Genomic DNA, 22,915 nt, shown 5'->3' with positions numbered 1-22,915 from the left:
CGACTTTAGTGGTCATTTTGGCACTTTACTATACTCTCTTACTTTTGGGATTCCCCAATAATATAATTTTCCAGTAATATTCTTATGTGGGTGTAACATTTTCTTAGTATAACTAGCATAGCTTCGTTTTTCCAATCAAATTCAATTTTTATTACGTTCAGAGTAAATCGAAGAAATAACAATTGAACAATAAGTGTATAGTGGGGTTTTTTAGGTTATTAAATAATCTATAATATGATATTTTATTTAATTGTAATGCGTCCCTAAGTATTCTATCTTGAAAATTAGAAAAATGAATCTATAGTAATGTACAACATTTATTCAAAACTCAAATTAGATGATTTTTGGAACGCTTCTGCAAAAAAAATATCTCAACATTTTTTGATTAAACTTTGAGAATGTGTTGTGATAAGCAATGAAAGAGTGAAACTTGGAGTCTAATTTTATCTAAAATTTCCAATAGTTCCTTTGTTTTCCTTTTTCTGTTGATAAATTTTTTAATTGATAGGCAACCAAGAAATACAATTTCGATGTTTTCAAAATCTCATAATAAAATTCGAGTATATTAAAGCAACAACCAGTCCATCAATCCCCCTCCAATGCATTCATTATTTCCATAAATCTCACAAAATCTCCTCTTTTCAAGTTTAAGGAAGTCGGGAGATCGTGAACTTGTAAAATAATTCATTCGTTGATTCATGTCCTTGATAATTTCTCAGAACCGTGAGAAAAATTTTAAAGAATTTTTTCGCAATATTGAGAAAAAAGTCTGGTTGAAAAAATATGATGTGCATTTCTTCAATGATCTGAGGGTTTTTTCTTGAAATTCGAACCGGGCCAACTTTTGAATTATGAACTAATGAACTTATTGAAAAGGAGTAAGATGTGTTCTAGATCACATTCAGAAAGAGAGCAACGTGGCCGAAGTAAGCAGCATTTGAAATCTTAGAAAAAAGGAAAAAATTCATAAATATAGTTCCAAGAAACTGAATCTATATAGAATCAAAAATTATAATTAAAAAATTATTTTACAACTTCCGAAAGTTACCTTCAAGTTTTTTCAAAATTTCTAACATTCTCCATAAAACATATCGTGCCAAGAAGATAAGTGCCTACGTGGATTATGTCACCCCAAAACTACCGTACCCCTTCATCACGAATTCCGTATCCTTTCAATTTTTTTTGCGATTCATTCCGAAATGAATTCAAACGGCGGCCACCCAGTTGAACATTCTATTTTGCATGTTTCCGTGTGCGCATCCCTTGTCCTTGTGTGGTCTCGGCTCAAACAATTGGCATCATAAATTGTATGGCCTATCTCGCCAAGTCAACACAAAAATTGTCCCCCATCTATTTCTTCTTTGCTGGTTTCAATGGTTTGCGTGCTCCGAGAAGCTATCATCATCCGAGCTTTACGACGTGTGTTTTGACACCTCTTAATCAGGATTGACACGATTCGGACTGAGGCGAGCAGTGCCTTGGGCCATTTGAGGAGGGGTGCTAAAATAAGAAATGTACTTGATGTCATTACAGTAATCCCATTTTAGCAGGCCAATTCGTGAGCTCTCCGGTTTTGTAATCTTTTTATTGAGTGTGCACAAGTGCTCTGTTGGACTAAATTGAATTAGTTTTTTAATTTTTTCTATTTTGAAAATGTTGGAAAAATATTCGCTTTTAAATTTCGGTTTTTTGTGAACTTTTCAAATTGGGAATCAGGTTACGCCATAGGTGTTATGCTGTGTGACGCTAGAAACTCTACGAATTCAATTGCTTTTTTTTGTATAATTTTTGAAATCCTATCCCTATCAATCAGAGGTATAAATGCTCATTTTTTCGGTACATTCACAAAACTCCCATTAAAATTTTAAGCGAAAATGTGGAAAATGAATGATTTTATAGACAAAAATCGAAAATTACAGAAAATTGCATGTAACTTTTGTGAAACTAATGAGATTAGGGCAGAACGTGTTTTCGACACATTTCCAGAATTGTACTTTTCTCCATGTTGTGTCAAAGTTCTTTATGAAACTGACTCAAATATCAATGTGGTACACAATACCCGGCACATTGCGGCGTTGAGGCAGTTTTTGAGCAAGTTCCCAAAACTTTCAATCAGAAGTAAAAAGATTTTCTAAAAGTACGAATAACTCTCTACTTTTCTATATAAATTGCCAAAAACAATTTTGTTATAAGGATTAGAAGAAATGGATTTTGTAAATGTTTACGTACAATAAAAAATGTACCCGGGATTCGTTCAAAATTTTTTCAACTAGATTCTATTTCATCACCTTCCTCACAAATGACGTAATAGCTTCCCTCTAATCAATAGAGCACGTTTGCACTAACTCTGCACATGGGAGGGCTAAAATGTGATCTAAAATATGCAAATTATACTGCAATTATACCGATGAATAATTGATCGAAACATGGTGAAAATGCTCTTCGTAAATGTACGATTGTTTTTGTTTTTTGGAAAGTGAAGAAAAAAAAAAAAAGGAAAAAAGTTCTCTACATTGTTGACAATTTTCAAGTTTTTATGTTCACAAAAAGATGTTTTCAAATTGGATTAAATGGGAGAAGAGATTAAGTTTTAGAAGATTATCATTATCAACTTGATATTAATGTAAATCTGACATTTTTTAGAAAACATTTGAATTTTTGTTCGGAAAACCAAAAATCGTGGAATCTGGGATTAATTTCTGACTTTTTCCAAGAATTTCTTGGAAGAAATGTTATGAATTTCTGATGAGGAAAAAGAGAGAATTTTTTGAAAAAGTTTTTTAAATGAGAAAAAGTTGGTCCGTTCCACAATTTCAAATTTCTGTTTAATTTTCCAAGTAGGCACAAAGATGTCTACAATTGCCTCGCGCATACACGCCTGCCTAGGTCAAAATTTTTTGTCTGAAAAACAAGTCCATATTTAGTTCAAATTTGAAATATTGTGCTCCAATAAATTGACATTTTTAAGCTACAAAAATTTTAGAATGACGTTTTCATACTACACTTTTAAGATATAAAAATATGTAAATTTCAAATCTAAAATTTCTCGCATTCATCGAAAGTAGATCATACATCATTAGAACCTTCTGAACTTCATATTCTCCGTCTTCTCCTGCATTTTTCCTTTTATTTCATTTTATTTCATTTCCTTTCAATTATGTGCATTCTTGTCTTTTTTATGATACTCTCTTCTTACACTAATCAACTTGTTATGATCATAAACATGCCATTCAATGAGAATTGTTTTGCGCGGAAGTTGAACGGAAGTTACATGCAATTTTGTGACAAAAATCCAAGTAAAATTTGTCACGGACTAGAGAAAATTTCGGATTCAAAAGAGTTCAACGTTTCAGCACTCTGCAAAATCAAAACTCTGCGAACGCCAACGGCCTGACTATGAGTTAGGGCAACGTTCAAAAAATAGGCGATAGGTATGAAAACGCGCCTACCTACAATCTCACTGGAAGACAAAAAGTAAATGAAATGTGACTGGGAGTTTTCAAAATTTTTTACTATCTGCAAATAAATATTTTTGCCCAAATGCACCAGGAAAACTTGATGGAAATCGGACCCGAAAAATGCCAGCTGTAAAATCATAATTCATAATTAACTTTTTCAGGCTAAATTCTTCTTGGAGTTAAATTTGTTTCCACAGTATAAAAAAGCCACTGAAGTCTAGTTGAATTGAGTGGATTGCCAATACTGTATAAAATGTACACCCAATCTAGTTAAGTATACTTCGGGCTTCCATGGAATGCAGGTTAAACCTGACGCCTGCCTGAAACCTACCCGCCTCATTGTCATTTCAAAATCCGGTGTCTTGTGGAAAACATTCATTGTAAGCGTTCTGAGCTTTCAGTAGCTTTTCCAGTTCTTCATTCAACCCATTCGTCATCCCACCTCCTCCCCCAACAATCCATGATTTCCGTTCTACAAACTTTCTGAGTCTCACGTCATCCTCTTCCTTCAGAAAGAAGGTTTTTTTATTCAAAGTCCAATGATAGCTCTTACTCAACTCCGCCCCTCTAAGCCTCATGGTGAATCTGAGAGGCGTGGCAAGTGAAGGCGGAGCTGGGTGGGAAAGCTCACGGAGCCAAGTAGTCAGTATTCTTACAATTCTTCCTACACTTCAGATATTTTTTTCGCAAGTATATAATTTTTGTTGAATTTTGCAGTGGGTACCCATCTCGTCCTAGCGATGAACGCCAACGTCTACTCGATTGTCTACTTCCTCTCGTTCCTCGTTCTCTGCATTTCAGCACAATTGGTAAGTGAGTCAGTTCAGAAAGTGAAAACAAGTATGGAACGGGGAGCGTCTAGAAAAGCGGAATCATTTGATTCTGACAAAGGGGCTCAAGTGGATTAAGTTGTGATCCTGCTTTGTGTTTTGATATTTTTTCTTGTCTTTTAGCACGCTGACAGCGGAGCCACTGAGGTGGATGGAATCGTCGACAAACGCTCACCATACAGGTTTGTTGTGGGGACTGCTAGTGGGTTTTTGGGGTCCGTTTGGGTAGGCGAAGAGGCCACAGAGCCTAGAGAATTACAAGACAAATTATATGCTTTTCTAATGATTATACAAGGGTCATCCCCATTTTGGAAATTATTCTTGATTACCAAACTTTCTAACATTTATAAAATATAAGTAGTTTTAAAATCCTTTTTTCACCAAATCTATGAGATGGATTGCAAAACCAAAAACAATAGAAACTACCGTAGCTAACGTAAATTGGCATAACTTTTTGATCGCATTTTTGCAATTTTTTGGAAAAATGAACTAGTAAATAATTAACTATATATATTATTTCAGGTTTTAAAAAGAAGTGAGCAAAAGGTGTTGTCAATTTTTTTGTGTTTTTTTTCGAAAAAGTGCTTTAAAAATTAACCTGAAAAATATTTGTTATTACCTAGGCTTGTGATTTGAAATTCTTGGTCTGGAATTTTTGATCTCAACATTAATCAGTTCCTTGTTTTCGACAACATTTTTCCCTCCCGTTTCCTGCTCTTTCTGATATCTCAACTTTTTCAAAAACAAGCTCGTAAATGTTCATATTACCCTTCAAGATAGACAAAATCTGAAATTTCAAGTTTTTGGGCAAACATCTGAAAAAAACTGGATCAGAAAGTTAAAGAAATTTGTGATTAGCGGAATTAATTCAAAGTTGAAAAATTATTTTTTTAAAATTAATGTGCAGTTTCCAGCTACCCAAAGCATATTCTTTCAAATTCTGCTCCATTAGAAAATTGAATTTTAAAAGTAAAACTTATTAATCATTAATATGTTGTTGCATTTTTTTTCTGTATAAATAATTCCAATTCTCCAGAGCCTAAAGTTCAAACTAGAATTTCTTGGATTTATCCCAATTAGACAAGTTCCTGAACTTTTTTAATTGCAAGGTAGTGGTAGTCTAGTCATGGAGAAGCAGGAAAACGTAGAACAAATCCGTCTAATTATTAAATAACCCCAACAATTTTTTCAGGGCATTCGCATTCGCAAAACGAAGTGACGAAGAGAACCTCGACTTCCTCGAGAAGCGTGCGAGATACGGATTTGCCAAGAGGTAACGCGACATATAAAAATGCAAAAAAATTCAGCGATTTTATCTGAAAGTATTCTATTATAGTTGACGTCAATGACTAAGGAGACGTGCAAAATAGAGATGAGGAGAGACTGATTTAATTTAAGAGATCTTAAAACAAAAAGTTGAACTCGGAAATTGGAGGTTTGAGGTCTCGAAACGATCGAAAATTTTCCACAGTAGTTTTCTCAAAGTTTTCTTTGATTTTTTCGCTTTAAAAACGTTTAATATTGTTAACTAAAGGTATATGTGGCAAAGTGCGAAATCATACGTAGACTACAGTACTCTTTGAAAATCGTCCCTTTCAAGATCGTTTTTTGGTAATATTAAAAAAATGGTTTCTTATGAAAAGTTTAGAAAAACATCTGCTGGCTGAATTTTCGCTTTTCCAGGCCCGTTCGGGCCCGAATCTTAAAAAAATATCGTATTGGGGCGGACATTTAAAAGGTGTGCGCCTTTAAGGATTGGATTACTGTAGTTCACAATTTTCCGAGTTTTCACCAGTTTCTTTGAAATTTATTGAAAATCATAAATAAAATACATCAAATTTCGATTAAACGGAAGAAAAATTTTCAAAAACGAGAAATTAGCAACTACAGCCCATTAAAGGCTCTTTTGAATTTGAAAAATTGGAAGACGTGTCGAGACCTGGCACCGTAATTTCAAGCGAAAATCGGAAAATTTTGTAAAAGAGCAACACCAAATTTCAACTTAAAAATTTTTACAGATCTCCATACCGAACATTTGCCTTCGCCAAACGTGCCTCTCCATACGGATTCGCATTTGCCAAGCGAGGACAATTCTCATCGTTCGCCTAATTTCTTTGCTTATTTTTTACTAGTTTTCCTTCCTCCTCTATATATTTTTATGTTTTCTTTTAAACCTTCCTCCATATTTCTGAATTGAATGTTGTTGCATATTGTGTGTCCTTATTTCATTTCCATCATCCTTTTGTGTGTTTCCCCCTTCCACCAATTCCCCCCACGTCCTAATGAAATGAAAGCGAGAAGATAAATAAACTTGCACATTGTGTTCAGATGAGAGGAGCGGAATACGAATTGGGAGACGGAAAGAGAAAAAAAAATGTTTAGATTTGGATTGAATTAATTTTTTAGAAAGCAAGAAAAAAAACACAAAGAGAATAAATAAATAATAGGAAAAAAAACAAATATTCAGTATTTAAAATTTGAAAATTCAACGACGTCGGCGTCGATCATCCGATTCCACTTCACGACGACGTCCTCCTCGCTCTTCACTTCTATCCCGACGAGTTTTACGATCATCATCAGAGTCATGACGACGGCGATCACGTCGATCCTCACGATCCTTGCTTCGGTCACGGCGATCTTCACGGTGATCCTCCTGATCCTTGTTTCGATCACGTCGATCCCGATCTCCGCGACGTCTTTCCCCTGAATCTTCCCGACGTTCACGACCTTTCCGATCCTCATCATCCGAGTCTTGACGACGACGATCTTTACTCCGATCCTTGCGGTCATCTCCTCGTTCTGGCCGACGATTTTCGTCAGAATCCTGGCGACGTCGACGATCCTTGTCCTTGTTCTCCACACTTTGATCACGATGACGTTCAGCTCTCTTGTCTCCACGATCCCGTCGACCAATATTCTCTTTTTCCTTCTTTTTGGAACTCTCTTCACTGTTCTTCTTCTTCTTTTTCTTCGGTGGTTCTGGCTCTGATTCTGAAGAAGATGAGGAATCTGAAGACGAGTCGGATGAATCGTCAGAATCCGAAGAATCAGACGAGTCTGACGAATCCGAAGACGACGATGAATCTGAGCTTGATTCGGCCTTCAACTGATCCAGCATTCCCTTCTTCTTCTTGAGACCCTTTGCCAGCCATTCACGAAGTTCCAACGTCAAACCACCCAATCCAATCATTGTGAAGAAGTTGATCGAAAATCGTGCGCTGTTCGGATTAGTTCGTGGGAATAATCCAACAAAGCAATGAGCCAAAGTTCTGAAAATAGGGAAAATTGAATACGAAAACAACTCTCTCTAGGAAACTCACGGATCAGTAACTCTCGAATGAAGTTTAACCATTCCCATCGCCTCCACAAGTTCATTAAATATATATTTAATATAGATTCTGCCAGAAGAAGTTGTGTCCTCTTCGGTCATTTTCATATCGGCCAAAATCTTCCAGTCAATAGCATCCGTCGAGAGCAAATGAGCAATAAGGCGAGCCAAATTCCGCAGTTTTGTGATGTCAATTCGGTGAATCGTGGAATACGTGTCCTGGCAGAGCTTTTCAAAGTATTGCTGGTATTCGAGGCGAAGTCGGCAGAAACGTTCGATGAGCATTCCGTAGAATCGCTCGTAGGTACGCTGTTGAGCACAACAATCGACAAGCATCGCGCAGAGTTCGTTCTGAAAGAGAAAATATTGAAAATTTCGGGGATAGTATTTTAGAATTTGGCAAAAATACATTTTTTTGGTTTTTCTCGTATAAAAAAAAAGAAAAAAACGGAGTTTTTTTTTAAATTTTATGATTGGTTGGTTTTTTTGGTCGAAAATTTTTCTTTGCAACATCGCTGACCTGCATGCTGTCTGGAATCTTCATTTTCAGCAATTTGTGAGCAGCTTCTTGGTAGTCCAAAGATGATTGCATTGTCAGGTAGACTTCTCTGAAAAGTTGCAAATTTAATTTAATTTTTACAAAAAGTTTTTAAATAAATTCCGGAATTTTTTTTTCCGGCAAATTCAGCAAATTTTCGGCAACCGGCAACTTACAGATTTGCCGGCCCAAAACTCAAAATGAATACCTTCTGAAAGCAGTCAAATTCTGATCAGTATTATCAATAATCTCTGTAGTCTTCTTCGGAGCCTCTTCCACATCACTACCCTCTTCTTCATCATCCAACTCGTCGCCACCATCCTCATCCGAAATATCGGCGTTTCCAATGATTTCCTTACGGATCTCCTCATAAACCTCCTCGTTCTTTTCGAATTCTGGATCTAGTTTGAACACATCTGAAATGGAATTCAATTTATTAAATTAATGCCCCCCGCGTGTGGTCAGTCACTTACTAAGCCCATTTTCCGGATCAACCGCATCCTCCAAATTAAGTGTATGGATGATCTGATCCTCCTCCTCAATCAAGTCCAAGTCTTCAATGACCGCCGGATACGCCTGCAATAATTATTTAATTCTTTCTTTCAGTTATTTCATCGATGATGCCTTGGCAACTACAGCAACAGCTGACGTCCATTCAATTAGCCATTCTTCGGTATTAGATATGTGTATGTATTACAAAGGGAGGGGCTTAGAAACAAGATTTTTCTCTCCATCCCTCCTGGATTATGCTTATGGATGCATGCGTGCGTCGAAGACACTGTCCTCAATTGCCATCTTCAGTCTCCCCTCTCTCAATAGTACGGAAAGTGAGACCCCACGACCATTGGTCAGTATTGCGTGATGAACGTCCACTACCACAACTACGTGCTTGTTCTTCTTGTTCTTTTGGCTACGGTTGTTCTTTCGAATCAGGCGCAGGTAAGTGCGAGAGAGATCAGACGTAGCTTTATGATTATGGTTGTAAAAATGGAAATTTGAACTGAAAATTTACGCCCAAAAATGTATGTGTCCCAGCGAAAGAAAACTATTTTTAAATTATAAAAATTAAAAAAAAAAACATTTTTTCGAACACATTTTGACCAGCATTTTATTGTTGTGACAAAGTTGGAAATATGATGGATTTTTAGTTAAAATTAGCTTTTTTAATGTGAAAAACCACTGAAAACCCCTTTTTTAATGCATTTTTTTAGAGCAGCTTCGAATGTTTTTGAGCAACAAAATTTGATAAAATAGAAACTAAATGTGAACAATTTACACTTAAATTCTGTTTTATCGAATTTTATTGCTCAAAAAGACCAGAAGCTGCTCCAAAAAATGTATACAATTAGGGGGTTTTCAGTGGTTTCTTGCAAAAAAAAACTATAAAATTTTCCGGTTAGCTAATAAAAACACTATCCCACTTAAAACCCTATTTTTGCTGGCCAACGATCAAATTGTTATTTCTTCATACGATTACGTAAGAAATCTTCTAAGAACACGTTCCTAGATGCCAGGTAGGCATGGATTATCCGATTTGGTCGTATCTATTTTGATCTGTTTTTTAATAGATAGGTAAACCTGTCTTATATGTTTCTAATCCAAAAGATCATCTTAAGAGGTTCAGAGAACAAATTTAATCACTTCATTAAATTGAATCTTAGGCCTAAGTTATAACTAAATAGCATTGCAGGACACTGACGTACAACACCGAAAGGACTTGAACCAAATCAACTACTACAATTGGCTTCTTCACCGTCATCGTACCGAACGACAGAAGATCGAGAAAGTTAATAAGTGGGTTTAGTTGATATTCAAGTTTTGATTAAAAATTAATTTTCAGTGATATCAGAGATGCTCGTCTTATAAAACTGCAGCAGATTCTTGATAGCCCAGCTCCGCAAAATGTGAGTTTGGAAGATTTGGATAATTGGTTAATTGAAAAAAAACACATGGAAATTCTATGAAATTACCTATTGCACCATGTTCTTCCAACATTTTTTAAAACTAAAAACTAGTGTCAGACAACAGAAAATCGCTCGATTTATCTGAAAATGACATTTATTTCAGCTGCAATTTTTTTTTGAAAATGCTTAAAAATGGTCTGAAAATTGCCAATTTCCGATTTTCTACATTTTTTCATTAACTTTTAATGAAAAATGTTGGAGCAACATGGTGCAATAAGTAAATTTGTAGGATTGTCGAGAATAATTTTTTTAATCCTCCTGAATATTTTCAAAAGTTCGTATTATTCCCAATTTCTAGGTCACCCTAATCGCAACTCAATCTGATTTCTCGAGAATCAGTCGTCTAGTGCATCCAGTGAGCAACAAGCCAGTCACAGATTCAGTTGATGAACTCAACAAGGTTCTTGGTGTACACAGAAGACAAGCGAGAAAGGGAGCACAAAGCGATGCAGCTGCACAGAAGCCAGAAGATCTCGTCGAATTCCAGATTTCCGAGCGAGAATATGAGAAATTCTCCAAATTTTTCAATAATAGAACTATGCGCAAAAAGGTCGCCTGATTGGCTAGTAGGAATTTAAATTATTCTAATTTATTTTTTTCTAATAAACTATTTATATATTCTACCTTACCGCAAATTTGTCCTTTCGAATCTGCATTGCAGTCTCAATCATATACTGAATACGTCGATCCAGTGCATTTTCCGATCTTTCAGTTTCCATGAGAATTGCACGAAGACGGTCGTAGACACTGTTAAGAGCTGCTGGAGCAATCTCCAGAAGCTTTGCTCCACACTCTTTCAGGAACGCAATGGCGACTTCAACTGAATCATCAGTTGGTTCTTCAAGCATCAGAATCATGATTTCCAGCGCAAGAACTTCGTGAGCAACTTGTTGATTAATCAAATGTGCGATGAATTTGATCACGTTCACCGTGACGCCTCTGTCATTTCTACGGAAACTTCTTTTGAACTGTACAATCAGACGACGGAGAAGAAGTTCACCGACATGAGGGAATTTCGAGTTGATAACTGCCGCCAAAGCTGCATAGACGTTAGAGAATCCTGGTGAGAAAGCCTGAGCTTGAATAATGTCACGGCAGAGAAGTCCCCTGAAAAATTAAATTAATTCTTTCCTTTTCCTTCGATTTTCTCACTCACTTTGAACGAATCACATTCTCTTGAAGAAGTTCTCTGACAATTTGAACAAGATTCTTCGCGTTGACTCTGTTAACCAATCCGTGAATCTTTTTCTTCATTCTTTCCCAATTCATTCTCTGATACTGTTCACTTTGCTTATCACTAATCTGTTGTTGCATAAGTCGAAGTTTGGCGGGTGGAATATATGCTCCTCCGGTTCTTGTTCGTAGAATATCCAGCGGCTCTTTCTTCTTTTTCTCTGGTAGCGGTGCTGGCTCTTCGGATTGCTTTCTTTCTGAGCTTCTTTCTCGGCGCCGTCTAGGAGATCGTGACGGGGAACGTGCTGAAGACCTTCTGGGAGATCTTGAACGAACCGGTGATTTTTCAGGAGACTCTGATTCTCTGAAAAATTGAAATGAGAATTAATCGCAGGAAGCTTTTGACAAACCTGGTCTCCTTGGACCTTTTTGGAGCTGGTGAAGTTTCCCGGCTTCTATAGCTGTTCGGTGTGCCAGGCTGATCATCCCCGTCATCCTTTTCTTTGATTTTCTCTTGATTTTCCGAAGTTTCAGTCTGAAATCAAGAAAATTTACAATAGCTCTATGAATATCTCAATTTTTCTCGAAATTAATACTGCAATCTTGATAATTCAGAGGAATTTTCGAATATTATTTTCTTAAATTCACCAAACAATAAAAATTATGATCAGTTATTGATTTTTGAAAAACATACCTCTTGGCTCACTTCCCGCGATTCTCTGGGCGACTGTGAACGACTTGCAGACTTCTCGCTGCTAGTTTTGGGAGTATCTGGCTGAAAATCAATAATTTCATCTTTTTGACCAGAAAGAAAATCAAACCTGTTCAGATGACTCTTTTTCTTCTTCTTCACGTTCCTCACTGGCTGCCTTTGGAGTTTCAGGTGATTGTGACCGACTCGACGACATCTTACTATAAAAAAGTTTGAATACAATTAAATTTCTCACAAACGAACGATAAATCAAAGAAGAATTTATAAAAAATGAGAAAATACACAGAAAATCAATTTCGAAAATACCGTTGTCGCCTCCGAATAAATTTTTTTTCCAATTGTCCAGTGGAGCGCGGTTGCATTTCTCAATTTAGCGCGAGATTCAAATATAGTTTTCTTCTGGCATTTCGAACGCTCAAGTCAGTCTTTTCGACAGTATACTTCAAAGAGATTCAAAGTTTCAAAAAGGTGTTCAAAAACTGCCTCAGTTAAATAAAAAACAATGTGCCAATAGGAGATTCTATAAAGTTGCACAAAACTTTCACGTTGAAAATGAAAAATATATATATGCTTTTTTAAATCTATGTCAGACATTTTCAGAGCATCCGGGTCTCAAAATAAATATGATCTTCGTGTTTAACGTGTTCTCAGCATTCTAAAAACATTTTTTTCGACCCAAAAAGCTCAATTTCATTTTTTCGCCCATTTTTTCGGATGTCAAAGGTCCACTTTCGTTTTTCAGAGCGGAAGACGATTTTGGAGATGAGCCAACATTTTTAAAAAATTCTTTCAGAATCTAATAGAAGACTCAAAAATAACATGTTTAATCAAAATTTGAAGCGAAAATTTTGAAAATGGAGGATTTTATGAGCAAAAATTGAAATTTTCAGAAAATGGCATGTAACTTTTCTGAAACTACTGATATTAAAAGATTTTTCAGTGATAAAATATGCAAAAACATCCCTACTATGCATAAAACTTAATTTTGTTCTGATATATTTTGTCATGTTCAGTATATGGCAGGTAACAGATATGTGCTGAACTTTTTTTCGGCTCGCTTACAAAATCTCCATTTTTTCATCGTTTTTCAAAGTTTTTTGATTGGAAATTTAGATAAAAGTATAGAGAAATATTTTTACTTCTTGAAACTAACTTCACTTCCAATTTAAAGTTTTGAAAAGCTGCTCAAAACCTGCCTCAAAAGCGAAAGTGTGTGATTTTGAATGTAAAATTATCAATCTTTTTTTGGAAAACTTATTATAATTCCAAAAGGGTTTTGTGAACATTTTACCGGTTATTTAGTTTTCCGATTTCTGAAATAATTCCTGAATAGTTCTAGGATCATAATTCCTGAATAGTTCTAGGATCATAATTCGTGAAGAACTCAAGCTAGACTTCTTTTTTGATAACTGAATTTGTGTGTTCATTCTATGACTCCCTTCCAACTGGCCAACTAAACAATCCAATTCAATTTATTTTGCATATTCATATAGTTCTCTTGTCTCACATGATGTCTGGCTGTAAATTTGATAATTTCCGTCGCCTTTCCTCCGAATATTCTTCTTATTCACACTGAATTTGTTTACAACCGAAGCATGAAATCGTGTCCGTCCTTGGCGGGTTTACCGAAAGTGACAGAGAGAAAATAGTAAAAGATAGGCATCTTGTCATGGCTCGGCAGAAAGCGAAAAGGTTTTCTTTTTTTCATTTTCTCTTGACAATTTATAGAGATAATCATCGAATTTTTTGTGAAACTGGTAATGAATTGAGCCGCCTGAAGGTCAACCATCCCCTCCAACGATGTCTGAATTTTCATTCATCAAAGATTTGTGTTTCTTTTTGTTTATAAGAAACACGAAGCAAAGAGAGAAGAAAACTGAAATGAAGCAACCTATCGGATATCTGATATGACGCTTGTTTCCATGCATTTTCGGCAGTGGAGAGATGCTAAACCAGGTGTTCAGAGAGGAATTGGATTAGGCAATTTGTTGGATAAACATTGATGTAATCCATAGAGGTGTTTCTTTAATTATATATTAAAGTTTTGATTGATCATATCAATGATTATGAGATTTAAGATTGAAGATTTATACATCACAATTTATGGGTCTTGTTGATTTATAGGGCCGAAGCTTGAATTAAAAAAAGCCCATCTCGTTGGTTTTAAACGTTGTAACTTTTATTTGAATTAATAAAGGGATCAGGCTTTGAAGCTAGTAATTTTATCTGAAAATATCTGTCAAATTTAGTTGAGTTATTTAAAAATTCCAGCGGCAATGTCCAGCTCCTGAAAAATTGAATTTGAAATTGTTCAAGTCCATGATTTCGATGTTTGAAAAATTGCTTCAAACAAGGTTTTAGCCATCTGAAAGCATTTCAAAATTGAAAAAAAAAATTGTGAAATATCCTTAAAATATTTTATGTCTATAATTTAAAAGTAAAATTGCACTAAAATGGTTATTTTTAATTATGTTTGCTGGGGTTAATAGGTGTAGGAAAACAACCTTTTATAAATTAAATAAAGAAATTTCAGATATTTAGAAAGAACTTCCCTTTTTTTTTGAAACTAAGTATACTTATCACTTTTCAAATTCTCAAAATTCTCCAAAAATAACAATTCTCAGGCCGTCAAAGTTAGTAAAAAATTGATCTGAAAATTTTCATTTTGCCTGGAAAGCTTAAATATCGTTCGATTTAAAAATCATATTTTCATTATTTTCGAATATAATAAAAGTAGGCAAATTTTACAAAAACTGGGAAAATTTTGGCCTGAAACGATTGTTTTGTTAACGTTGAGAACCACAAAATTTCCACAGAATCAGAAATTGAAATGAAAAGGGCGATACGTTTTAGAAAGTCATAAATGAATTCCCTTTGTTCAATATCACATTCTACACTGTTTCATTCAAATCTCAAAATCTAAAATACCATCGTTATCACCCAATTGTTTCAATGATACCTTTGCATTCAATTGTAAAAAAGAACCGGAACATTTGTAAACTAACCCTTTATGTCCGTTTCATCATCTGTGTAGTTTCAATTGAAGATAACGTGCGACAAGATGATAAAGCTTGTCTAGAAAGTTTTTGATGTTTAGTTGTGATAGTATCAGGCAAATTGACAAGATTACTTAGGAAAAATTTGACATTTTTTAAAGACTGTCTTCTTGTTCAAGTTTGGCTCGAAAATATTAGTTGAATCAAAAGTTGGCAAAAGTTAGAAAAGTTAGAGAAGATTTTGGCAAGACTTTATGCTTCGCCCATGTTTGATCCAGGGGTGTGCGGCAAATGTGCCGAAATTGCCAATTTGACCGTTTGCCAAATTTACATGTTGCCGAGCTCGGCAAATGTGCCGAATTTGCCAATTTGACCGTTTGCCAAATTTACATGTTGCCGAGCTCGGCAAATTTGCCGAATTCGCCAAGCATCGAATTTGGGCAAAAATATACCACAACAAATCTCAAAAACTGGATTTGACGGTTTCTAAATGCCGCTTCAAAATGAAAATAGTTTTTTTTGGTAGAGTAGTATCTAAAATATCCTATGTTTACCTGAGTACATAATTTTTAGCTTCTTCAATTCTCCCTCAACTAAAAACTGTCGAAGACGGGGAAGACCTTCTCATCACGATATAGTGTCATGCTTTTCGAATTCCCGTTTCTCGATTTGCATATATTCTCTATTATTCCGTATGACCTTTAGCCGCTTCTTTATTTTGCCACCCTCTCTATTGCTGCTTCATTGTCGAAAAACTGGGTGTCAAAATAGTGTTAATGTGCGTTGTTCAAAAATATCATAAAAATGGAGAAAATGGACAGGTAAAATGCCAACGCATAGATTACACAGTGACTGAAAAACTGCGTCTCGTAGATGATATCTTTTAGTTGCCGACAGGAGAGAGAGAGAGAGACGAAGCTTGTTGCTACGTCCCCCAGTCGTGTATTGGACGCGAGTGTTAAGTTTTTTTTGTTGGTGGAAAAATTGGGAACTTATCGGCAATCTCCACTATGTCTCGTAACACTTCCTCACTAATGCGCAACATTTCAAAAGGTCGAAGATATCGAACGGAGGAAATGTGATAAGGAGAGGAGGTGAAGCCTAAAAGTCTGTAATTTTGTCAGAAGCTGGTTGATGTTCTGCCAGTGGGGGTTTCTCTTTTAGAACGGCAACTATTTAACGATGCAGCTTATCTTAGACGTATAAAGGATTTAAAGCAAGTGGGCCTACTAAAAAGGAAAACAGTTAGTTTCAGATCTAACTGCATACAAGACAAGTTAGACAAAAATCCATCAATTGCTTTGGAGCAACTCAACGAACCCCGAAAATAGTGAATAAATGCATTGAAACATTTCAGATCAAAACTTGAAGGCGTTGAAATTGAGCTACATCGTTTAAAATTTGAGTGGTAGCTCATAATTAGACTAAATAAAGGCTAGAAAGTCTCGAGTTTCCAAGTATTGGCAGATCTTCAGAAGTTGTTCACCACCACCACCCCGCTACCATCACCGGCGACGTCTCCGAAAACTATTTTATGATTATGACAGCCTGTTTACATTACACGAAGTCTATTCACCTAATTGTCGAATTCGTTCAAAGTGTGTATATGTATGTGTGTGTGTGTGCTTCGACGTTCGATTCCGAATTCATTTGCTGATGAGATTGCTTATCCTTTTATCCTGCAAATGAATTAGAAAATGGCTGGCTGCAAGGAGGAGAAACGGTGGGATGGATTTGAGGAAGTAATCGGGAACATTGAAATTAACCTGAGAATTAAAATTAGAGTTATCAGATACCTAATTGTAGTTGTTACATGTTTTCAACAAAACAAAACCCAACATAACCTAGTTGTGATCCGTAGTTTATCGATGCACCATGTCTGATAATTCTGAACTTCAATCGAAAATTGTTGCGGATATTCCTGTTGCGAACAGGTGGATGCGGAAGTGTGATTGTCTGATAAGATTAATTAGGATATCGGATTCTCTCCTTTTTTGGAGTGATAATGTGAAGTGTTTTAACGTTTTTTCAGGTGCCAAAATATTAAGCGATGTGTGGAAGATTCTGAGCGAATGTAGATTTCAGCAGGACACAAATCAAACATTTGGAAAATTTTTTATCATGTAGATTAAGCCTAGATGAGCAATAAAGTTCTGAAAAATTTAAAGTGTCTCGGATGACGGTCGGCATAGAGGCAATAACTAAATACTGCTACAGCAGAGCTCAATGGGCGTTTTCTGATAATTCTGGAGAACTCAAAAAATTTATGATATGTCATAGTTTACAGGAAAAATGCCGCAATTTTTGGAAATCACAACATACTTGGCTCATTGAAAAACCTAGAGCCAACCTAACTTTATATGTATACATATGTCAACCAATTTAAATCATCAAAGTTCGAATGGAACTCGTGAATTTTGTTTCTTTCTCCAACTTCCTCCTACAATTCCCATTATTCACTTTCCCTCTCAATAGCTCGTCTCATCAGTTTTCGAACAGATTTCACGTAAACGACCTTGATTACTCGGAATGCTTAGTAGATCTATATCTATCTAACTCATTTTCAGCCCCAATACATCTCTACCCATTCAACCTGTCCCTCCTCTACCCCTCCAACAAAATGTGGGCGTGGTTTCCCTCCGCGCCTGTCGCGTTTTTTTTGCGTATCTGCGTTTGTTTTGGCAGCCTTTCGAAGGCAAGTGTATAAAAGTGCGTCGCCGGTGGCAGGTAAATCAGCAGCATTCGCATCATGTCTTCTGCCGATAACGAGAAGAAGCTTTGGGTTGAGGCCGAGTCCCTCCGCAAGGTCGCCTTCTTTGGCATTTGCATCAGGTAATAACACTACTATTTTTATTTTCCTATTATTTTAATTTTAGAATTCTGATTACTAGTTTTTAACTTTCTGTTCTTTTCACTTTTTCGAATGTTTCCTACTTCTTCCAGTTTGAAAGTTTAAGATTAGTTTTTTTTATTAACCTAGATATCTGTCTAGACTAAAAGTTGATCACAATTAAGTACCTATTCTTTACTATTTCAATTTTCAGTACCGTTGCCACTTTGACCGCAATTGTCGCCATTCCATTGTTGTACAACTACATGCAACATGTTCAATCCACCCTTCAAACCGAAGTCGACTTCTGCAAGCACCGCACCAATGGTCTTTTCGACCAATACGAGCGTATGCAACAGTTGAAGGGAGTTCGTGGAAAGCTTATCGTCAAGCGTCAAGCTGGATACGACGCACCTGCCGATGCCGCTGTTCAAGCCACCACTCAATCATCTGGAGGAAGCTGCTGCTCTTGCAAGGCCGGAGCATCTGGACCACCAGGACCACCAGGAACTGACGGATCCGACGGAAAGGATGGACTTTCTGGACCAGACGGACAACCAGGAGCTGATGCTGATCCAGAAGCCACCCCATCCGAGGCCGATTTCTGCTTCGACTGCCCAGCCGGACCACCAGGACCAGCCGGAAACCCAGGACCAAAGGGACCATCAGGAAACGCTGGAGCCGACGGACAACCAGGAGCCCCAGGAAACGCCGGAGCCGCTGGAGCCCCAGGAGCCCCAGGACCAGCTGGACCAGACGGACAGCCAGGATCTACCGGACAAGACGGAGCCCCAGGAGTCGTCGAGGAGGTCGCTGTTCCAGCCGGACCAGCCGGAGCCCCAGGACCAGCCGGAGCCCCAGGAGCCGATGGAGCCGCCGGAGCCCCAGGACAGCCAGGACAAGACGGACCACAAGGACCAGCTGGAGATGCTGGAAGCGATGGAGCCGCCGGACAACCAGGAGCCGCTGGAGAGCAAGGACCAGCTGGAGAGCCAGGAGCAGGAGGAGGCTGCGATCACTGCCCACCACCAAGAACCGCTCCAGGATATTAGAATGTTGTTATCTTCTGACTTCATTTATGTATATTTTCTGTGTTCTTTCTTGTTTTCGTTTTCTCAATCACCATGATTCTCAGAATAAATTACTATATCATTCAAAAATATGCTCTTTTTCATTCTTTTTCTCATTGGATTTCCAAAAAAAAAGGCAAAAAAAGAAGAAAAATACAAGAAATTCATCAAATAGGATAACAAAACCGCCTAATTTGTTTCACATGACGATTCGTCTCGTCATAAAAAACACGTATCCCCTCAACACTTGATAACACAATCAAAGATATCAAATATGCCTATTTAGGTACACTTTTCGGTGGGAGAATGTTTGAAAGTAAACGAGACATCATTCTCTCGCAAAAGTCATCATGAGACCGGTTTTATGGAAGAGGTGATTTCGGATGAATCCGAAAAGTGAACGGTGTTCTGTTCCGAGAGGTGTTGTTTTTGCAGGATTTCTACTAGGGAGGGGCATATTTGGATTCAAAATTGAATAAAACAGTTTTCAACATAAAGTAGTTTTCCCATTAGTCTTGAACTTCCATTGATCTATTTTGACAGATCATATTTCGGTTGGATTTGGCTTTATTAAAAATTGAGCAACTATGAAAATGTAGAGGAATAGTTGACACATATTTTTAATGGTAAAAAATGGTTAGATAAAATTAAAGTCAACTGAGAACTGTTGAAGCAAAAAAATAGCAAAAAAAGGCACGATGTTAATCAAGGGTGTCGTTTTTCGATTTTTTCGATTTTCCGATTTTTTTTTCAACGAACATCTGAAATCGAACAATCGAACAAATTAAGATCGAAAAAAAATTTTCAGAAAAGTGACCATAAAATTCGATTTTTCATCGAATTTTGTTTAAATTGTTGAGAAAAATATAAGGAAAAATAAAAATATATTTAAAAAAAGCAATGACCAAACTTTAAGCTAATTTTTAAAAAATCGAAAATTTTTGTAAAATCGAAAAATCAAAAAAAAAACGAAACTTACAATAAAATTTTTTTTTAAAGAGCATCAGTTTTGGGTTATTTCTTTGTACTTACTTGAAATTTTGAAAAAAGAACACATATTCTCCTATTTTTCAATGGTTGCCAAAATTGTTCAATTTTAACCTAGCAATTGCCAAAATTTTGTTAGCATTTGTTAGGCATATGACAAACATTAAAAATAAACGAATAACTAACTTAATAATTTATTATTAATTTTGAAAAAAAATGAGCATTAAGTTGGCGGCAATTGGCGAGCAATTAGGACTAATTTAGAGAATAAGAAAAAAGTATTGCTCAAGTTTTTCAAAAGTTTTTTGACAATTCAATTTTGACATTTCGACATTTTGACATTTTGACATTTTGAAATTTTGAAAATTTCTTGTTTCAAGAATTTTACATGATGGACAACGTCATTACCCGAGCAACCAGGAAAACCATCAGGGGTTGGGTACTGTAGTTTTTCAAAGAAGTTATGAATTAAAATTTAGACGTCCAGTTGAACTGGGAACTTTGATTCTCTAGTAAGAATGATATCAAAGTGTCAAATGGTTCCCGAAAAGTGAAAACTACTGACCTTACAGTCTACTCTTCTCCATCCTAAAAAAACTGCTAGCTATTTTCTGTCTTATCACTGATTCGATCAACAAACTTTAGGCTTCTTCCGCTTTCTTCTCCCCACTTCTCCACCTTTGTTTTGCTTTTTTCCTGCAATATTTTCATTTTCCACTCCTCAAGTTCAACACTCCATCATCGCGCACCTTCTGCCATCAATTCTCCACGAACAAAACTGTAACTTACACAAAATTCGGGTAGAAAGAGAGACACTGATAACCCCACGAGACGCAGGTCATCGCAATTTTGTAAACTTTCTCTGGAAATGTGGTATATAAGGACAGTTGTGTGTTGATGAGAAAGCATACAGCGGCATTCGAAACATGGAAGACAAAAGAATACTCGTTGAGAAGGAGGTCGAGAGCTTCCGATCCATCGCTTTCGTTGGTATCTCCGTTACGTAAGTTTTCTTTTTTTAATTTTTAATTTCCTATTTCTTTTCAATTTTGAATATTTCTAGATCTCATTTGATATGTATGAACTTCACCTTAAGCTTAGCCAAAGCAAAAAAATCCCATTTAAAATTTTTCCGACCACCGTTGAAACTCTCTAGTTAATTTCTGATTGTGAGTAACTAGCTTCACATAGCAACTCAGTGGGCTATTGATGCACCATGTCTTGTTTCTCTCGTTCATGGTACATCGACCAAAATCGCCCTACAATTAATATACAAATATCCCTCTCAATTCCAGCATCGCCGCCGCTCTCATCGCTGTCATCGCCATCCCAGCCTTCTACAGCTACGTCCAACATGTTCAGTCCAAGCTTGACTCCGAGGTAAAGCTGAAAAATCGATACTTCTGAAATAAAGAAACATGTTTTTGTTTTAAGGTTGACTTCTGCAAGCACCGATCTCTGAGCCTTCACAATCAATATGAAGTCGTCGAAGAGTTCACCGGAGTTCCATCGAAATTCGTTGTCAAGCGTGAGGCTCACCGTGGAATGAGCAAGAGACGTGTCGCCCGTAGAAAGGCTATCAGAAGACGTCAAGCCGAGTGCTGCTCATGCGGAGTTGGAGCCGCTGGACCACAAGGACCACCAGGACGTCCAGGAAATGACGGAAACGATGGACAATCTGGAAACCCAGGATCCCCAGGACAAGATGGATCCGACAGCTACGAGCACCAACAAAACAGAGAATTCTGCTTCGAATGCGCCGACGCTCCAGCTGGACCACCAGGAGCTCCAGGACAGGCCGGAGCCCCAGGAAACGATGGACGACCAGGACAAAGCGGAGGAGCTGCTATTCCAGGACCACCAGGACCACCAGGACCATCAGGACAACCAGGACAAGATGGACATCCAGGACAAGACGGACAGCCAGGACAGCCAGGAGAGAGCCGCGAAGTTCCAGGAGCCCCAGGACCAGCTGGACAACCAGGATCCCAAGGAGAGCCAGGACCATCCGGACCAGACGGAAGACCAGGACAACCAGGACAAGCCGGACAGCCAGGAGGTCCAGGAGACGCCGGAAATGACGGACAACCAGGACAACCAGGAGGTCCAGGAGAGGACGGAGAAGATGGAGATTCTGGATCATCCGGATCTTGCGATCACTGCCCACCACCAAGAACTGCTCCAGGATATTAAAATATCCGTTTTCTGTCTTTCATTTTTTTTTCGATATGGAGTATCTCATGACTGATGATGTAGTAGCCAAACACGAATGAATAAACCGTTCAACTAGAATTTTTTACAATTTTTTTTCACTGGACCTTTCCATTTTCAATTTCCGAGAGCCGCGAAGAGACATACTTCTTTGTAATGAAAATTGACCGGGTTCTGATTTCTTTCTTTTGTCGTCTTGTGAGCATTAAAAACCGTCAAAGTTAAATTATAGAAATTAGTTCATTAAAGCAATCTGCCAAAGTCGGTGTAAGAGAACAAAGATCACATACCAACGAATACAATATTATTAGAAAAAGATGGCTGAACAGCAATGATGATGATGTAGAAAAAAGAGACTTCGAATATTTACAAACAATCCGGGGGGGTGTTTGAGAGACATGAGCAATGGATTGGGTGGAGAACTATGGATAAGAGAAGAGTGTTAATGGATGGGGTACAGTAACCCGTAACATTTTGGAAAGAAAGAGAATGAAAATTTCCGAGGCAAAAGGACACAGAACAATTACAAAATTGAACCCGTTCGTGTAGTGGGAGAAGTGCGTTTTTGTCAGTAAATTATATGTAATTTTTGGAATACAAAAAAATAGAAAATTGTGTTAAAAAATGTGTGAAAGATCGAACAATTCTACCGGGAGTTTTCAACTAGAAGCAAACTGGGGGTGAAAGGGATATCTACGAGAAATTGTCATAGGCGGCTAGGTACTCATATGCAGCTAGATACAGGAAGTGATACTGCTCTGGCTCTTGAATCATGTTTTGACGTTCTGTTCGGAGCAGTTTAACCTGAAATATTAATA

At 37.1% G+C, this 22,915-nt stretch overlaps 6 protein-coding genes and 4 non-coding genes across 23 annotated transcripts in view; 4 read left to right on the top strand and 6 right to left on the bottom strand.

The window, feature by feature from the left end:
- Positions 1-1,395: 1,395 nt before the first annotated feature.
- F33A8.13 lies at positions 1,396-2,370 on the bottom strand. The gene is made up of 3 exons (NR_101746.1): positions 2,289-2,370; positions 1,918-2,131; positions 1,396-1,606 (listed from the first exon to the last, which is right to left on the bottom strand). It is a non-coding gene; the product is annotated as an Unclassified non-coding RNA F33A8.13 (non-coding RNA).
- Positions 2,371-3,072: 702 nt separating this feature from the next.
- On the bottom strand, positions 3,073-3,942 carry F33A8.12. Its single transcript, NR_101745.1, has 4 exons — positions 3,790-3,942; positions 3,572-3,724; positions 3,450-3,516; positions 3,073-3,357 (listed from the first exon to the last, which is right to left on the bottom strand). It is a non-coding gene; the product is annotated as an Unclassified non-coding RNA F33A8.12 (non-coding RNA).
- Positions 3,943-4,175: 233 nt separating this feature from the next.
- Positions 4,176-6,601, top strand: nlp-18 (Neuropeptide-Like Protein). The gene is made up of 4 exons (NM_063964.7): positions 4,176-4,267; positions 4,412-4,470; positions 5,481-5,561; positions 6,307-6,601. The coding sequence occupies exons 1-4, from the start codon at positions 4,199-4,201 to the stop codon at positions 6,395-6,397; spliced, it is 300 nt and encodes a 99-aa protein (NP_496365.2). The 5' UTR covers positions 4,176-4,198; the 3' UTR covers positions 6,398-6,601.
- Positions 6,602-6,666: 65 nt separating this feature from the next.
- let-858 (Pre-mRNA-splicing factor CWC22 homolog) lies at positions 6,667-12,203 on the bottom strand. Its single transcript, NM_063962.9, has 10 exons — positions 12,113-12,203; positions 11,986-12,066; positions 11,702-11,826; positions 11,275-11,655; positions 10,748-11,225; positions 8,628-8,730; positions 8,363-8,570; positions 8,137-8,224; positions 7,609-7,967; positions 6,667-7,557 (listed from the first exon to the last, which is right to left on the bottom strand). Exons 1-10 carry the CDS (start codon positions 12,197-12,199, stop codon positions 6,774-6,776), a joined length of 2,694 nt encoding a protein of 897 aa, NP_496363.1. The 5' UTR covers positions 12,200-12,203; the 3' UTR covers positions 6,667-6,773.
- On the top strand, positions 8,907-10,738 carry F33A8.7 (Neuropeptide-Like Protein). The gene is made up of 4 exons (NM_063963.8): positions 8,907-9,093; positions 9,845-9,948; positions 9,995-10,058; positions 10,417-10,738. The coding sequence occupies exons 1-4, from the start codon at positions 9,016-9,018 to the stop codon at positions 10,675-10,677; spliced, it is 507 nt and encodes a 168-aa protein (NP_496364.1). The 5' UTR covers positions 8,907-9,015; the 3' UTR covers positions 10,678-10,738.
- A 1,374-nt stretch (positions 12,204-13,577) lies between the features above and the next one.
- Positions 13,578-13,669, bottom strand: F38A3.4. Its single transcript, NR_051649.1, has one exon. It is a non-coding gene; the product is annotated as an Unclassified non-coding RNA F38A3.4 (non-coding RNA).
- A 4,022-nt stretch (positions 13,670-17,691) lies between these two features.
- ram-2 (Nematode cuticle collagen N-terminal domain-containing protein) lies at positions 17,692-18,984 on the top strand. The gene is made up of 2 exons (NM_063961.5): positions 17,692-17,831; positions 18,044-18,984. Exons 1-2 carry the CDS (start codon positions 17,749-17,751, stop codon positions 18,879-18,881), a joined length of 921 nt encoding a protein of 306 aa, NP_496362.1. The 5' UTR covers positions 17,692-17,748; the 3' UTR covers positions 18,882-18,984.
- Positions 18,985-20,585: 1,601 nt separating this feature from the next.
- F38A3.3 lies at positions 20,586-20,719 on the bottom strand. The gene has a single exon (NR_051648.1). It is a non-coding gene; the product is annotated as an Unclassified non-coding RNA F38A3.3 (non-coding RNA).
- Positions 20,720-20,752: 33 nt separating this feature from the next.
- On the top strand, positions 20,753-22,176 carry col-81 (Nematode cuticle collagen N-terminal domain-containing protein). Its single transcript, NM_063960.6, has 3 exons — positions 20,753-20,889; positions 21,182-21,266; positions 21,321-22,176. The coding sequence occupies exons 1-3, from the start codon at positions 20,813-20,815 to the stop codon at positions 22,077-22,079; spliced, it is 921 nt and encodes a 306-aa protein (NP_496361.1). The 5' UTR covers positions 20,753-20,812; the 3' UTR covers positions 22,080-22,176.
- A 149-nt stretch (positions 22,177-22,325) lies between these two features.
- ptp-3 overlaps positions 22,326-22,915 on the bottom strand; it is a gene marked incomplete at both ends in the record, with an annotated part of 36,709 nt that continues 36,119 nt past the window's right edge. For 7 of the 14 annotated variants that reach the window (NM_001276741.3, NM_001377859.2, NM_001276742.3 and 4 more), the window contains one exon: positions 22,791-22,901. In NM_001276741.3, the coding sequence (NP_001263670.1) occupies positions 22,791-22,901 (111 nt within the window). Of the gene's footprint in view, positions 22,902-22,915 lie in introns of all 14 variants that reach the window. The other 7 variants (NM_001026771.3, NM_001026772.6, NM_001276744.4 and 4 more) reach the window with 6 other exon arrangements.

This window comes from Caenorhabditis elegans, chromosome II (genome assembly GCF_000002985.6).
Source record: "Caenorhabditis elegans chromosome II".
Classification (NCBI taxonomy): Eukaryota; Metazoa; Nematoda; class Chromadorea; order Rhabditida; family Rhabditidae; genus Caenorhabditis; species Caenorhabditis elegans.
Note: the sequence above shows the minus strand (reverse complement) of the source record. Positions and strands in the feature narration are given on the sequence as shown.

Excerpts from the sequence above, each read along its gene's own strand:
- F33A8.7 (NM_063963.8), top strand. The coding sequence starts at position 9,016 with ATGAACGTCCACTACCACAACTACGTGCTTGTTCTTCTTGTTCTTTTG. Across the intron at positions 9,949-9,994 it reads AAGATCGAGAAAGTTAATAA|TGATATCAGAGATGCTCGTC; the intron begins GTGGGTTTAGTT and ends ATTAATTTTCAG. Across the intron at positions 10,059-10,416 it reads ATAGCCCAGCTCCGCAAAAT|GTCACCCTAATCGCAACTCA; the intron begins GTGAGTTTGGAA and ends CCCAATTTCTAG.
- ram-2 (NM_063961.5), top strand. The coding sequence starts at position 17,749 with ATGTCTTCTGCCGATAACGAGAAGAAGCTTTGGGTTGAGGCCGAGTCC. Across the intron at positions 17,832-18,043 it reads TTCTTTGGCATTTGCATCAG|TACCGTTGCCACTTTGACCG; the intron begins GTAATAACACTA and ends TTCAATTTTCAG.
- col-81 (NM_063960.6), top strand. The coding sequence starts at position 20,813 with ATGGAAGACAAAAGAATACTCGTTGAGAAGGAGGTCGAGAGCTTCCGA. Across the intron at positions 20,890-21,181 it reads TTCGTTGGTATCTCCGTTAC|CATCGCCGCCGCTCTCATCG; the intron begins GTAAGTTTTCTT and ends TCTCAATTCCAG. Across the intron at positions 21,267-21,320 it reads AGTCCAAGCTTGACTCCGAG|GTTGACTTCTGCAAGCACCG; the intron begins GTAAAGCTGAAA and ends TTTTGTTTTAAG.
- let-858 (NM_063962.9), bottom strand. The coding sequence starts at position 12,199 with ATGTCGTCGAGTCGGTCACAATCACCTGAAACTCCAAAGGCAGCCAGT. Across the intron at positions 11,827-11,985 it reads CGCGGGAAGTGAGCCAAGAG|ACTGAAACTTCGGAAAATCA; the intron begins GTATGTTTTTCA and ends TCTTGATTTCAG. Across the intron at positions 7,558-7,608 it reads CATTCGAGAGTTACTGATCC|AACTTTGGCTCATTGCTTTG; the intron begins GTGAGTTTCCTA and ends CCCTATTTTCAG.
- nlp-18 (NM_063964.7), top strand. The coding sequence starts at position 4,199 with ATGAACGCCAACGTCTACTCGATTGTCTACTTCCTCTCGTTCCTCGTT. Across the intron at positions 4,268-4,411 it reads TCTGCATTTCAGCACAATTG|CACGCTGACAGCGGAGCCAC; the intron begins GTAAGTGAGTCA and ends CTTGTCTTTTAG. Across the intron at positions 4,471-5,480 it reads GACAAACGCTCACCATACAG|GGCATTCGCATTCGCAAAAC; the intron begins GTTTGTTGTGGG and ends CAATTTTTTCAG.